This window comes from Lissotriton helveticus, chromosome 1_2 (genome assembly GCF_964261635.1).
Source record: "Lissotriton helveticus chromosome 1_2, aLisHel1.1, whole genome shotgun sequence".
Lineage (NCBI taxonomy): Eukaryota > Metazoa > Chordata > Amphibia > Caudata > Salamandridae > Lissotriton > Lissotriton helveticus.
In genome coordinates, this window is record NC_136058.1 from 370,782,102 (window position 1) to 370,797,915 (window position 15,814).

Consider the following 15,814-nt stretch of genomic DNA (forward strand, 5'->3'; position numbering starts at 1 on the left):
TAGAAGTGAAAGCAAATATTTCACGGTACTAGTGCCAGCTTAGGATGTATGACGTTACAACGCATACTTTTACCACGCATACCTTTACAACGCGGTTTTTACATCACATACCATTACAACGCATAGCGCTTTTGGGTGTTGGATAGTGAATAGTTTAATTTACTACTCCAACTCCAGTCCCCGTGGATAGTAGGGAAGGTTATTGGATAATAAATTAACCTATTCCCTATCCTAGAGCGCCCCCCAGCGCAATGCGTTGTAATGGTTTGCGTTGTAATGCCTGCGTTGTAATGGTAGTGCGTGGTAAAAGTTTCGTTGTAAACGTTGTTTACCGCCAGCTTAGGATCCCTATACAGAGATAAGCAGTTGAAAGGTGGCCAGTCAGCCTTTTGCGGCCTGCTTTCCACTACGCAGAGACATGTGGCCACTCTTTTAGTAACTTTTGATCAGTTTGAGCTACAAACTCATTTTTAAATAAAAATCTGCAGAATATGCAGCAGGTGATAGATTGTGTGGCAAATCCATAATTATGTCAAAAAAAGCAGCAGCTGCAGAATCACATAATCCCAGTGGCCCTGAGTATAATCTTTTTGATGGCTAGAGCTGGGAGGGATCCAGCCGGTTACACCTTTTTTGAGAATCTCCAAGCTCCCTTTGTTCTGAGCTTCAGCTTACTTGAGTAGTGCTGGGTGGAGTACACTCCCTTGTAGGGCATTCGCTTCACTTCTTAGAAGGCTAGACAGCACAGCCAGCAGCAGGGATTCACCGACAAGCTGTGCCTGTGAATGTGTGAGTGTTTGAGAGGTGTTTGTATCATTAACTCAGTTTTACATGGACACACGTCCCCTCCAATGGTTATCAGCGAGTCCTAAAAATTTACACATCTTTCTCATTCAACTGCCTTCATGGGCTACTAAAGCTTGCACACAACTGCCTCCCCTGCAGGGATTCAATAAGTCCTGCAGTTGTAGGTGTACACAACTTTCTCATCCAGAGGATTTTAGTGAGTTTTAGAACGTTATTCAAGTTTCTCACCCAGAGGGTTTCAGTGAGTCCTAGAGTTGTACACACATTACTCACACAGAGGGTTTCAGTGAGTCCTAGAGATGTGTACAAGTTTCTCACCAAAAGGTTTTCACTGAGTCCTAGAGCTGTGCACAAGCTTGTCATCCAGAGGGTTTCAGTGAGTCCTAGAGCTGTGCACAAGTTTGTCATCCAGGTGGTTTCAGTGAGACCTAGAGCTGTGCACAAGTTTCTCACCAAGAGGTTTTTAGTGAGTCCTAGAGCTGTGCACAAGTTTGTCATCCAGAGGGGTTCAGTGAGTCCTAGAGCTGTGCACAAGTTTCTCACCAAGAGGTTTTTAGTGAGTCCTATAACTGTGCACAAGGTTGACATCCAGAGGGTTTCATTGAGTCCTAGAGATGTGCACAAGTTTGTCATCCAGAGGGTTTCAGTGAGTCCTAGAGCTGTTGACAAGTTTCTCATCTAAAGGGTGTGAGTCCTACAGCTTTAAACAACTTCCTCCTCAGGAGGTTCTCAGTGAGTCCTAGAGCTGTATACAAGTTTCCCATCCAGAGAGTTTCAGTGAGCCCTAGAGCTGTATATAGCTGAATTATCCAGATTTTTATTGAGTCCTAGAGCTGTACAGAACATTTGTGCCCAGATGGTTTAAGTGAGTCTGAGAGCTGTACACATCTTTCTTGTCCAGAAGGTTTCAGTACATTTCAGAGCTGTACACAACTTTCTCACTCAGAGGATTTACTGAGTCCTAGAGCTGTACACAATGTTATGGTCCAGGGGATTTCCGTGAATCAAAGAGCTCTAGAAACACACAGATGGTGAAGTGAGTTCTAGATCTGCACACAACTGTCTTATCCAAGAGGTTTTAATGAGTCATTGTGCTGTACACACCTTCTTTTCCAGAGGGTTTCAATGAGTCGTAGAGCTGTACAGAACTGTTTCATCCAGGGGTTTTTAGAGCTCACCTATCTGGCTTTTTGCCTTGTAAGGTTTTCTTTTCTATTATAGGGCTGAGGCTCTTGCTCCCTGGCAACTAACCTCTTCAGCGCCTTGACACCCTGGGGTATTTGTTTGTGCTTTATAAGTTGCCCAATAAATCAACTGACAACTTTCTTGTTCAGAGGTTTTCCGTGAGTCATAGATCTTGACACAACCTTCTCATCCAGAGGGTTTCGATGAGCACTAGAACTGTCCACAACTGTCTCACTCTGAGGGTTTTAGTGCGTCCTAGAGCTGTACACAAAGTCCATGTCCAGAGGGTTTCAGTGAGTCTGAGAACTGTACACAATTGTGTCATCCAGAGGGTTTAGTCAGACACAGAGCTAGACATAATTGTCTCCTCTTCAGGGATCTCTTGAGTCATAAATCCACACTGGCTCTCATCTGGAGCTTTCAGTGAGTCCTGAACTGTATCTACCTCTCTTCCTCAAAGGAGGCACTCAGTCCTCTGCTGCTACCATCGTGGGTTCCTCACTGATGAGTCTTTAGAATGCCTCAAGGCATAAGCCTCCCCAATCCTCTCTCCTGACCCCCAACTTCTCCAGGGCATCTGCAATCAGGGTAAAACATTGTCAGGATCTAGCTAGAGGAGTGGTGTTGCTCCCTAATACAAATCATTCATCTTCAGCCATCAAAAACTACAACTCCCATGGTCCCAAGAAAGTTCAATATGAATAGGCCATAGCTGACTGGCGCTTGAAGCGCAGGTGACCTATGCATCATCAGCAGAACATGGGGTCTTGCGGACTTGAGTCTCTCAGAGGTGCCACGTTTCTCAGGTCCTTGAGTGATTAGTTAGTCCACACCTAATTTCTTCTTAGAATTCTGGGACGTTTAGTCCTGGTTTTATACTGGTTAAATAAGACAACAAGTCCTAGATTTCTAAGAAAAAAGTGACTGGCCTAAATTGCCACACACGGCCCTGGCTGCCTATGGTCGCAGCTTTAGAAAGTATGCCTCAATATAGTCTCACATGTCTGGAGAGGAGAGGTCTCCTACTGGTGATCCCAGGAAGTCAGCGCTACAATGATTTCTTCCTCAGATCTTTCAAGTTTCCGAGGCATATGCTTTTTATCTCGCTTTTTCCTTTGCATTCTGCGAGTTGAAGTCATAGTTTTATATTGGGAATAAATTGGACTACAAACCCTGAAGGCAAAGAGAAAATCTGGAGTGGATGAGATACTCATGCATAGACTTCGGAAGCCTGAGAGCTTTGCTTCCTGTCAATGGTTGGAGTGTGCAGAAGGGGCTGGACTTACTAGCCATAGTAACTACCACTGTTCCAGTCACTGGCATTCAGCAATTACCCCAGGCACTAACTCCAGTCCCCGGCTGCCCCCACTGATCACAATCACTGTCACCAGTCACTAAAACCATTCTATAGTCTTGGCCACTGATTACTCTCACTGAAATCAGTGATAGCCTGAGTCTCTGATCACAGTCAGTGCCTCTGGTTTCTGATCTTTGACTCTGATGCCAGTCTGTGAACTAAGTCACTGATCCCAGTCTCTGGCCACAGGAAATGAACACTGTCCCAGCCCTAGTTGTTGGCCTCCCCCCCAATCCTTGACCTCAAACATGGTAAATGCTAGCACTATTTCATGACCTCGCACCCTGAATCTATTTTCTGACCTCACTGACACCAATCGCTAACCCTAGTTCCTGAAACTGAGTGCTGACCTCAGTCCGTAACCTGAGTCCCCAGTTACCGGCCACAGGACCTGCCCATCTCTGACTCCAGGCACTGACCCTAGGACCTGCCAGTCTCTGACTCCAGGCTCTGACCCTAGGACCTGCCCGTCTCTGACTCCAGGCACTGACCCCAGTCACTGACTCAGACTCCCTCCCCCAAGGCACTAACCCCAGGACCTGCCCATCTCTGACTCCAAGCACTGAACCCAAGACCTGCCATTCTCTGACTCCAGGCACTGACCCCAGGACCTGCCTGTCTCTGACTCCAGTCTGTGACGAACAGGACCTGTCAGTCTCCGACTCCAGTCTGTGACCCCAGGACCTGCCCGTCTCTGACTCCAGTCTGTGATTTAAGGACCTGCCTGTCTCTGACTCCAGGCACAGACCCCAGTCACTGACCTGGTCGCTACCCCAAGGCACTAACCCCAGGAACTGCCTGTCTCTGAATTCAGGCACTGACCCCGGGACCTGTCCGTCTCTGACTCCAGTCTGTGACCCCAGGACCAGCCTGTCTCTGACTCCAGACACTGACCCCAGTCATTGACCTGGTCTCTTCCCCAAGGCACTAACCCCAGGACCTGCCCATCTCTGACTCTAGGCACTGATCCCAGTCACTGACCCGGTCTCTACCCTAAGGCACTGACCCCAGGACCAGCCCATCTATGACTCCAGTCTGTGACCCAAGGACCTGCCCGTCTCTGACTCCAGGCACTGACCTGGTCTCTACCCCAAGGCACTAACCCCAGGACCTGCCCATCTCTGACTCTAGGCACTGATCCCAGTCACTGACCCGGTCTCTACCCTAAGGCACTGACCCCAGGACCAGCCCATCTATGACTCCAGTCTGTGACCCAAGGACCTGCCCGTCTCTGACTCCAGGCACTGACCTGGTCTCTACCCCAAGGCACTAATCCCAGGACCTGCCTGTCTCTGACTTCAGGCACTGACCCCAGGACCTGTCCGTCTCTGACTCCAGTCTGTGACCCCAGGACCAGCCTGTCTTTAACTCCAGACACTGACCCCAGTCATTGACCTGGTTTCTACTCCCAAGGCACTAACCCTAGGACCTGCCCATCTCTGACTCCAGTCTGTGACCCAAGGACATGCCCGTCTCTTTCTCCCCCTTTTCTGAATCGTTTTTGGCCACTATAGGTGTGGCAGGGTATACTCAGACATGAGTCCTTTTCTCACTGCTCCATCAGGATTCAAGCAAGCCGGGCCGAAGAGGCTGAAATGCCAGAAACCGGTCCCCGGTAGCTTGTCTCCTTTCTGGTGAAGAATTGGCTTGGTAGTTTGGTCTGCCCTGTTCCCATGATGCACTGGGCCAGGGACAGACTAATTTGCATATAGCCAGGTTCTGAGCTGGGATGGGGCAGTGAGATAAATAACGGTGATGGATCAAGCCCTGATCTTTGGACTGGGTAAGAGTGGTCTGCTTAATTCAGACACTCTGTTCATCACCACCCCCTTTTCTGAATCGTTTTTGGCCACTATAGGTGTGGCAGGGTATACTCAGACATGAGTCCCTTTCTCACTGCTCCATCAGGATTCAAGCAAGCCGGGCCGAAGAGGCTGAAATGCCAGAAACCGGTCCCCGGTAGCTTGTCTCCTTTCTGGTGAAGAATTGGCTTGGTAGTTTGGTCTGCCCTGTTCCCATGATGCACTGGGCCAGGGACAGACTAATTTGCATATAGCCAGGTTCTGAGCTGGGATGGGGCAGTGAGATAAATAACGGTGATGGATCAAGCCCTGATCTTTGGACTGGGTAAGAGTGGTCTGCTTAATTCAGACACTCTGTTCATCACCACCCCCTTTTCTGAATCGTTTTTGGCCACTATAGGTGTGGCAGGGTATACTCAGACATGAGTCCCTTTCTCACTGCTCCATCAGGATTCAAGCAAGCCGGGCCGAAGAGGCTGAAATGCCAGAAACCGGTCCCCGGTAGCTTGTCTCCTTTCTGGTGAAGAATTGGCTTGGTAGTTTGGTCTGCCCTGTTCCCATGATGCACTGGGCCAGGGACAGACTAATTTGCATATAGCCAGGTTCTGAGCTGGGATGGGGCAGTGAGATAAATAACGGTGATGGATCAAGCCCTGATCTTTGGACTGGGTAAGAGTGGTCTGCTTAATTCAGACACTCTGTTCATCACCACCCCCTTTTCTGAATCGTCTCTTTCTCCAGGCACTAACCCCCTCATCTTCCAGTCTCTGACTCCAGTCTGTGACCCAAGGACCTGCCCATCTCTGACTCTAGTCTGTGACCACAGGACCTGCCCGTCTCTGACTCCAGTCTGTGACCCCAGGACCTGCCCGTCTATGACTCCAGGCACTAACCTCAGGACCTGCCCGTCTCTGACTCCAGTCTGTGACCCCAGGACCTGCCCATCTCTGACTCCAGGCACTGACCCCAGGACCTGCCTTCTCTGACTCCAGGCACTTCCGTCAGGACATGCCGTCTCTGACTCCAGGCACTGACCCCAGGACCTGCCATCTCTGACTCCAGTCTGCGATCTCAGGACCTACCTGTCTCTGACTCCAGGCACTGACCCCAGTTACTGACTCGGTCTCTACGCCAAGGTACTGACCCCAGGACCTGCCTGTCTCTGACTCCAGTCTGTGACCCTACGACCTGCCTTTCACTGGCTTCACACACTGACTCCAGTCCCTAAACAGAGTACTTGTTCCCAGTTTCTGACCCCAGGACCTGCCCATCTCTTACTGAAGGCACTGACCCCAGGACCTGCCTGTCTCTAACTCCAGGCACTGACCCCAGGACCTGCCCATTTCTGACTCTAGTCTGTGACCCCGGGACCTGCGCGTCTCTGACTCCAGTCTGTGACCCCAGGACCTGCCTGTCTCTGACTCCAGACACCAACCTGAGGACCTGCCCGTCTCTGACTCCAGTCTGTGACCCCAGGACCTGCCCATCTCTGACTCCAGTCTGTGACCCAAGGACCTGCCGTCTCTGACTCCAGTCTGTGATCTCAGGATCTACCTGTCTCTGACTCCAGGCATTGACCCCAGTCACTGACCCGGTCTCTATGCCAAGGTACTGACCCCAGGACCTGCCTGTCTCTGACTCCAGTCTGTGACCCTAGGACCTGCCTTTAACTGGCTTTACACACTGACTCCAGTCCCTAAACAGAGTTCTTGTTCCCAGTTTCTGACCCCAGGACCTGCCCGTTCCAGACTTCAGGCACTGACTCTCACTGATCCTGTGCCTCGACTCCAGTCTGATCCGAGGCTCTGACCCCAGTCATTGGCCTTCTCTAACCTCAGTCTGTAACTCCAGGACCTGCCCCTTCGTTGACTCCAGGCACTGACTTCAGTCACAGAAAGACCCTGTCTTTGACCCCATGCACTGACCCCAGTCGATGATAACCCCTGGCACTGACCACAGACCCTGACTCTCTGACCCTGGGCCCAACTCCAGTCTCTGACCCACGGCACTGACCCCAGCCATTGGCCATCTCTAACTCTAGTCTGTGACCCTATGACCTACCCCGTTGCTGACTCCGGGCACTGACTCCAGTCACTGTTCCTGTCTCTGACCCCAGGCACTGACCACAGTCTCTGACCCAAGGCACTGACCCCAGTCACTGACTCTCTCTAACCTGGGACCCCGACTCCAGTCTCTGATCTGAGTCACTGACCCCAGTCATTGGCCATCTGTAACCACAGTCTGTGACTCCAGGACCGGCCCTGTCGCTGACACCAGGCACTGCCTCCAGTCATTGACCCTGTCTTTGACCTCAGGCACTGACCACAGAGTCTGACTTGAGGCACCGACCCCAGCTATTGTCCGTCTTTGACCGCAGGCACTGACCACAGTCTCTGACTTGAGGCACTGATCCCAGCTATTGCCCGAATTCGACCCCACGCACTGACCAGTCTCTGACCTGAGGCACCGACTCCAGTGACTGACCCACTCTTACCCCAGGCACTGACTGAAGCCCCTGATCCCAGTGCATGGCCCTAACCAATGATCATAGTCCCTCGCCCTACTCATTCGCATCACTTTCTGACCCCAGCCTCCGGCTCTCTCTGACACTAGGCCCTGACTCCAGTCCCTAAACCCACAAACTGATGCTAAGCATTGATCCTTGTCAACGGCATAACATAAAATGTGTATTTGTAAAGAGCAGGTTCACCCAGAAGGGCCTCTTGGTGCTGAATAACAACGGAAAGGCTGAGTAGACCGCCGGGATTTGAACTTGTGACCATGAGGTCGAACACAGGACCCTGCAGTAGACTCATTAGTCCACTTAGCCACCAGACCCATTAGTAGGTGACCCTGGCACTGAATGCAGTTTAACCCCAGACATTGACACCAGACATTCATCCCATCCCTGCCCCCTTTATTTGCACCTCTCCTTGCACCTAGACTCTGACCCCCATCATTGACCCCAGTTACTGGTCTCTGCCATCAGCAGGTAGGAGTGGTTGGCGATGTCTGTTGTGTTCATGGGCTCCTGGGTCCAGCCCTCCCGCTCTCCTGGGTCAGACACTCCCCAGATCGCCACACGCTCGTGGTACACTTCGCGCTCATAGTAGACATCTTGCCCTGGCCAGGGTCTGGTGAAGCTGGTGTAATGTCTGTCCTTTCCCTCTTGAGAATCCTCTATTGACTCAGTAGGGTTTCTGGGGATACTGAGGAACAGCACCCCAAGGTTCAAGGTGTGGGCCAGGGCACCGTTGCTGTATTCGTTCTCGTATCGTCTGGTGGAAGTACCACTGGGAGCAAGTACAACATAGTCCTGCTGAAGGCTGTGCTGCCTGCCTGGTTCTGACAGTGGTGGGTTCTCAGGGAGGGAGCCAGTGACCGGCCATGCCATGCTCTGTGTTAGCTTCCCACGCTGAGCATCTGGGGTGTCGTCCTCTCCTTTGAGTGGCAGGTTCTTCTCAGAGAGGACTTCCAACAGACAAGGCAGAAGCAAGTCTTCCGATGGCTTCTCATAGAAGGATTGAGTGGGCTGCAGAGAAAAAATAATCCCTGGGTGAAAAAGTGAAATCTGAAGGTTGTGCTGATTACAAATGGAAGATCGGAGAAGAAAGTGGCTCATTCAGAGGCAACCTGGGCTACTAGCTAACAAGATTACTTCCCATCAGGGCAGTGCCTGTGATATGCCAGCACAGCATGGTCACGATGGAGTAGCTAGAGGAGGGGCAAGGGCAGACTTCCTCCAGTTAAGGACCAGATCCATGGTGTATGGAGGCCAACAAAAGGGGTGCTTCGGGACTAAATAAAGGTATCTAAAGGATAGACCAACTGGTTGTGTGTTGCAGTGAGCTCTGAAGACTTTTGAAGTTCTCTGAGGGTACATCATGGGTCTTTTGAGGGCTTTGTTATAATGCCTGAAGGCAGAGGCTCTCTAAGGACAAGCTGAGGGAGTGAAAGGAACAGCTGGGGTGACTCATTGGTCTCTTGAAGGTGTTCTGGATGTAAATGTTTGGCTTCAAAGACTCTTGAGGACAAGGGTTTCTGAGGCCAACTCGGAGCATTTAATGAGCAGATTAGGTGAGGCCAGCATGGGGTTCTCTGAGACCATGCTCATAGAGTGAGGACACACTAGAGCTGTCTAAGGGCACGCCCAGGATATCTGAGAGCAGACGTGTGGTTAAAACATAGTTATGGTGCCTGAAGACAAGCTGAGGGATGGCTGGTCATACCTAAGAGTCGAATGGAGGAGTTGAAGGAACGCACTGAGAGCCAGTGAGGGTTTTTAGGAGTGAGTCGGGGAGACAGGAGATTTATGGTATCCAGGGCTGCATCGTGGTCCCGGAGGCCCAGCTAAGGGTGTCTAAGGACAGCCAGATTGTTCCCTGAGGGTCATCTACTGGAGTTTAATGGCCAGGGAGGGATGTTTAAGGTTTCAGTGAGGGCAGGCCAGGGTAGCTAATGCTAAAGAGGGGTGGCAAAGGCTGCCTGAGCCTTAAAGTCACTGGGGATATTCTGAGAATCTCTGAGGGCTGGAGCAGGACATTTAAGTGTTGGCTGAGAATGTCGGAATGGAATGATGCTGTCTGAAGGAAGACTAAAGATTTTTTAGAGCCTAGCTGAGGGATACTGTACATAACGATGGTCTCCGAGCGTCATCACAGACTTCTAATAAATTCAAATGGGAGTGTCTGATGTCCATCTATAGATGGCCAAAGGCCCTTTGGAGAGCTATAAACGTCACTTAGGGAGACCAAGGTTGTCTAGGAACCAGTTGTGAGTATACAATGACTGGTGGTTGAGTGACCTTAAAGGCAACTTGTTCTGTCAGAAGACAAGATCAGAGTCTGGGCAGGGGTGCCTGCAGGGAAGGGTTGTCAGAGCGGAGTCTCAGAGTTTCTGGGGAACATCAGAGAGATGGTTTATGGATTGATGGGGATGGTCAGAAGCACATTGAGGGCTGTCTGGTATTTGTAATGATCAGATGGAGGTGTCTAAAGGCCGTCTGCAAGAAAATTCCACTTTTTCCCTGGTCATCTCTATTTTCTGCTTAATTTTATTGCTATTTTTAGACTCTGCACTCTGGGACAGTCAGTCCATTGAAAAACAGGGCCAGGGATGAATACCAGGGTTGAGTTATAAGGTTATAATGTCTTAATACTGCCCTCACTCACTATGCAGTGGCATGCTTCATCATAAGGCCGCTGCAAACATCCAGGTGAGGACCAACACACTGGACAGAGTGCTTTTCTTTTGTATATATACAGTGGTGAGGGAGATAGATAGAAGGTAGAAAAAGGAATTTAGTGTTAGGGAAGAATATTCTCTTGAGAAGGGATCTCAAGTGCAGAAAAAAAGATAAATTACAACTGTCTAAGGAGATACCTTTCTATTACCTTTATTCTTGGTTCCCCTTGGCAGGATTAAATATTGAGATGATTGGGGATGTACAGGAGGGGTAATCCCCACTGCAAGTACTCATGTAAATCCCCAATCACCTCAATGATGAAGAATGCCACTGCATAGTGGGTGAGGGCAGTATTAAGAAATGTTTCTATTTTCTTTCTCTCTTATGTTTCTCGTTTAGCAGTGACTATTATATAGCACAGGGGACAGGAACCTTATATCTCAACCCAGGTTTTCATCCCTGGCCCTGTTTTGTACCGGCCTTCTCTCTTTTGTGAGTTTAAGATATCAGAAGGGGAGTCAGAGAAGGCTCATTCACTGGTCTCTTTTTTGTGATGTTGATGACAGTCAGTCCATTGCCCAGTGTTTGTGCTCTGATCCCTAAAACATGTAAACATGATCTAATCTGTGGTGACTGCCATATTGAACTGTCCTGTAAGGCAATAGTATATGGTGTAAAAACTGTACCCATGGCATGGAAAGTTAAATACATGTTGACTGCAGCACTTATTGTGCCATCCACTAGTGTAACAAGGAAAATATAGCGTCAGGCCACAGGAGTCTGATTACTGCAGTTCAAACTAGCATCAGAACTGGCAAAATAACCCTTCCATTTATATATTTAATAAGTCACCCCTATGTAGGCCTTCTAGGCCAAAAAGTATGGTCCATGGTATTTAAAAGTGGTACATGTAGAAATGTAATCTTACCATGTCCCTGCAACGACAAGCCCACAAAAGGTATTTTCACATTGGGGTGTGTGGCTATTGAGTGAGGAAAACTAGTGCGCAGATTAAATTGTTTTTTCTTCTATCTCAGTTTTGGGAAATCATAGAGAAATAGTTCAGACACAATTTTTTATATTTATTAAAAAACTATTTACTAGTGAAATTTGATTTTTAATAAATATTTAGCAAAGTTAACTTTTGCAAAGTTACCTTTTCCCTGGCTGAAGCTGCTGGTGTCTAATTTGACTAGCCTGACGGGATGAATTTCAATGTTTGATGTTAATGAGGCGTGAAAACTGCTCCTGGAGTAGCGAAATGGCTTAAACCTGTTGACAGGTTGGGCCAGCTGTGGGCATGTGATTCATATCAGCTCAGGAAAGGCAGCTGGGGAAGGTCTAGAAAATTCATTAACTTGAGAGAGACAGATGAACAGCCTGCACAATCATTGTTTAGTATAAGTGGATAACTAAGGAAGGGGAAACCTCTATTATTTAGGCCCTTGGTAGCCAATTGAGTAATAGCCCAGTGAGCGGAGAACGGGTCCCAGACCAATTTTATATAGATAAGGAGGAGGGTTCTGCAAATTTCTCTACATATAACCCTGATTGGCACACAAGCTCCCTCCAAAAGCATAAGATCAGTGCCATCTTGATTTTCCTTTAGAGTAGTGCACTTTGGGATAGTTTGCAATAAGGCAAACAGAATGTCCTGTAAAAGTGGGTAGGGTTGTTCTTGGGAACTTTTTCCCAATTGGTTAGGGAGTGTACAATAACATAACATGTGTATTTTTGTAAAGCGCACGTCACCACACTCAATGGCTGCTGAACTGTCTAAAAATGGACCTCACTACCTGTTACTCAGAGCACTTTCTGGACCTGTGGAAGAACAGAAGAAATACTGCACCTGATGCTTGAAACCTGTGAGGTGACCTGAAGGAATGGACCTGCTCCCACTTGTACCCAGGACAAAGAAGTGGACTCCAATGGTCAGTTGGCTGCCTTTCTGTATGGCTACAGGGGCACAATAATCTACAAGAGGCCAATTTCCTGAAGCTGAAGTACCCATCTGACCTAGACCAGACCCTGCTATTAGCCTCTACTGGAGAGAGTTTCGACACCTATGTGCTTTCCTTGTGGTACTAAGACCTTTGGCTCTGTCTAGCTAGACTTTCCCAACCATCTCTTAAATGATGGTATATAGAAGAAGTTTCAACTATCAGAATTCCAAAGGACTGCGACCAACCACCCAAGACAAAACGCTCAAGGTGTTGCCTCACTGGATAAGTAAATAAGTTGGTCCTGCTTGGAGCTTTTTGTGCTAAAAGAAACCTGCTCAGTTGACCCTTGCGGCAAGCCAAACCGACTTCAGTCTGGCTTTCCCAGATATAGCCTGCAGTGTAACCCTGCTAGAATATTCAGAGCTCCAAAATAGAGTCTAGGGGACTGATTTAAATCTTGGAAGTAATGAAACTACATTGTAATGGTGTGGGAGTATCCTTATCACCAAGATGATGGTGTGCCTGCCAAATTTAGATGCGGGCAGACCATAGGTGTACCCATGGCAGAGACTAATCTGTCTCTTCCGTTGTTACGACTGATGAAGTAGGGGAACTTGAGCCTCACTTTTAGCCATCCCACTTGATTTAGATGGGTGGATATACAGATCAGTTTTCACGGCCAGGAAAACCCTAGAGATAAGGGGCAGTAAAATTGTCGAATTCCCCCTTGCCATGAGAGAATAGTCTCATGAGGAGGGGGACAGTTATTGTTAGTTTCCAGAATTACTTTTTGAAAGTAAAGAAAAATAAGTTTGATGAACCGTTCCGTCATGTTGACGGAGCAGTGTGTCAAGCTTATAAACCTTGACAAGAACTGCCAGATTCTGCAAAGGTCTGCGAACGGGTGTAGATTGTTACATTGCATTACACGCGCCGGTTTTTAGTGATGGGAATCTTGCTCCATGCTGAAAAATCAGGTCAAACAGCACCAGATTGCGTGCTAGAGGGCACACACCTTGAGTTGGTTTTGCTGTCACTTGAGTCAATTTACTACTCGAGCAGCAACTTTCTCACCACAAACTGTTGCGATTACGCGTGACTGACCACACTGAGAAAAACTTGCCGGGTGCCCTCCTAGCGCCCACAAATTGGGCTGGGGGCACCAATCCTTGCTCACAAACTTCCTGTTGGCAATCCGCACACGAGTAAAAACTCCACCACGAGGCCATTGGCGGAATTTGGCTGGAGTGGAATTTATAGCCCACCCTTAAATAAGTCCTAAATATGAGATCTTTGACCAGGATGAAACTGTTTGGTTTATTTGACGCGCACTCCATCGCGTTCTGCCTAAAATCATGACTAAGTCCTGATCACCCATGAGCAGTGATTACTGATTGCCACTTTACTTTTTCTGCCGCTTTTTCTCCTAAATCTTTTAAAATTCCTATTGCCACCCCATCTTATCCAATTTGTATTGTTTTGGTGTCATCTTGTTTATTAAATTGTACTCTACTTTCTATAAATTGAATTGTGTTTTTGACTTTTTAACTGTTTGGTACTTGTAAATGATTTACACATTTTCTTTAGGGAAGCGTAGAATTAATTATCATATTACCAAGAGATTAGTAGGTGAGCTGGAATGTCCAGACAGAACTTAGATTGCCTAATTCTCAATGTTCTGAGTATGCTGCATTACTGTGGAGGCAGCGTTGTGTGAGGAGCTGCTAAGCTGAGGATGTCAACTTGAAATAAACTTATCTGGATTACACAAACGAAGTTGTGTAATTACTACATTTTATGGCGATGGGGGCAGACTACGGATATCCTCACCCCTGGTCTAAATGAGATGGTGTCAAAACGAACAATCTACATGCTGGTAAGATCGTTTTTAACTTGTTTAACGATGTGTGCCTGAGAAGATTTTAAAAGACTTGGAAGCTGCGTGCCTGAGCGGATTTAATAGACATTGCCGTATTGAAGGGAAAGTGTCGAATTTCATTCCTTTACAGTTGAATTTGTATGGCGTGAAAGTCTCTGAAGGTCACCGTTGGGCGTTTGTAGATGTTTGTACTGCCTGCGCACGTTCTGAAGACTAAATGTAATTAGGAATCGATTACACACGCCCCATTACACACGCGCACGGAGTCAATTTCAAGCACAGGCGTCAGCTACTGACAATTCACCGGTGTCTGTACTGAAGCGCTGAGAGCACTTAATTGCCATTATTAAAACGCGAGCGTCACTAGTCAAGAGTACTGTGAGCACTGTGAAGATTTGCAAGGCACGCTGTCCATGAGCGTGTGAAGATATTAAAGGCACATCACAAGAACAATAGTGATTATACCGTGAGCTGCCAGATTTCAAGTGCAAGCCACAAGTAAAGTTTTTATTATTGTTCTTACAGAAAGACTTTTGATGGGAGTATACTACGAAGTAAAAATTCTGTTGGTGTTGTATATAGTCTGAGATTCTAAGTTCAATTTTCCAGTTTATGCTCTGATCTCTCCCACGTCTGAATGGAACATTATAAAAATAAAGACAAGACAAATGCTATAGACATGGAAGAAACTATAATAAGAAGAGCAGAAAAAGGAAAAAAAACGAAATACAAAAATTAATTCACAGAAGAATTGGAGTAATACTCTAATCAATTAATTGTGTTAGTCTATTTTGTTAATTTATTGTTTTAATCCCTTGATTTATTGTTTTAATCCCTTGTTTTAGTTGGTTATTTTAGTCTTTTTTTTTTTTTCCAGCGAACATGTCTGACCAAGCCATGGCTTCTCCGACAACGTTTTTGGCTACTCCAGGGTCTCCACCCGTTCCCTGTGAACAATGGAAAAAACTATTCTTCACTTATATATTGGCTATTCGTGGTGAGAGGTATGGACATGTTAGCCGCCAAGCTATATCACTAGACCATCTGGGAGTTGAGGGAAGGAGACTATATGAGAATTTACCAGAGATTTCCTGGTTATGGAAAATGGACAACCTAACAATGTGTACGAAATGTCTAATATAATGCTTGATATAAGATTTGTTACTAAAATTAATATTGTAATGGAACAACATACATTTTTTACACAAGCACAATTGTTTGAAGGAAGACATAGCAGCTTTACGTGGGTTGTCCCTAACGTGTAAATTTGAGAACTTAAGTGACTCTCTCATTAGGGATCAAGTTGTGAGATGCACAAATGATAAAAGGGTGAGAGAAAAGTTGCTAAAAGATCTATATCTTGAAGGAACTATTCAAGTTGTCAAGGGCATGGTGCAAGACTCGAAGTGATTAAAGGAATTGGATACATCGTCGAAAGTTGAAACTAAGATTGGGAAGGTTGGAAAAGAAAGTACTCCTATTTCTGAAGTTCAAAAAACATCTTTAAAGGATCTTACAAAGAACGACACTGGAGGAGTAAAGAAAAATGCAGTAGACAATGGTGGAAATAAAGATATTATTACAAGGGAAATAAAATGTTTTCGTTTTGGGGCCCCTGGACATATTGCAACAAGCTTTAAATGTGCAGCAAGAGGA

General features: G+C 47.2%; 1 protein-coding gene across 1 annotated transcript in view; it reads right to left on the reverse strand.

Annotated features, from left to right (window-relative positions):
* Positions 1–5,679: 5,679 nt before the first annotated feature.
* The window catches only part of MPL (MPL proto-oncogene, thrombopoietin receptor), a 285,621-nt gene continuing 275,486 nt past the window's right edge, over positions 5,680–15,814 (reverse strand). The window contains exon 12 of the mRNA XM_078673533.1: positions 5,680–8,683. Within this exon, the coding sequence (XP_078529659.1) occupies positions 8,108–8,683 (576 nt within the window). The 3' untranslated portion in view covers positions 5,680–8,107. The remainder of the gene's footprint in view (positions 8,684–15,814) is intronic.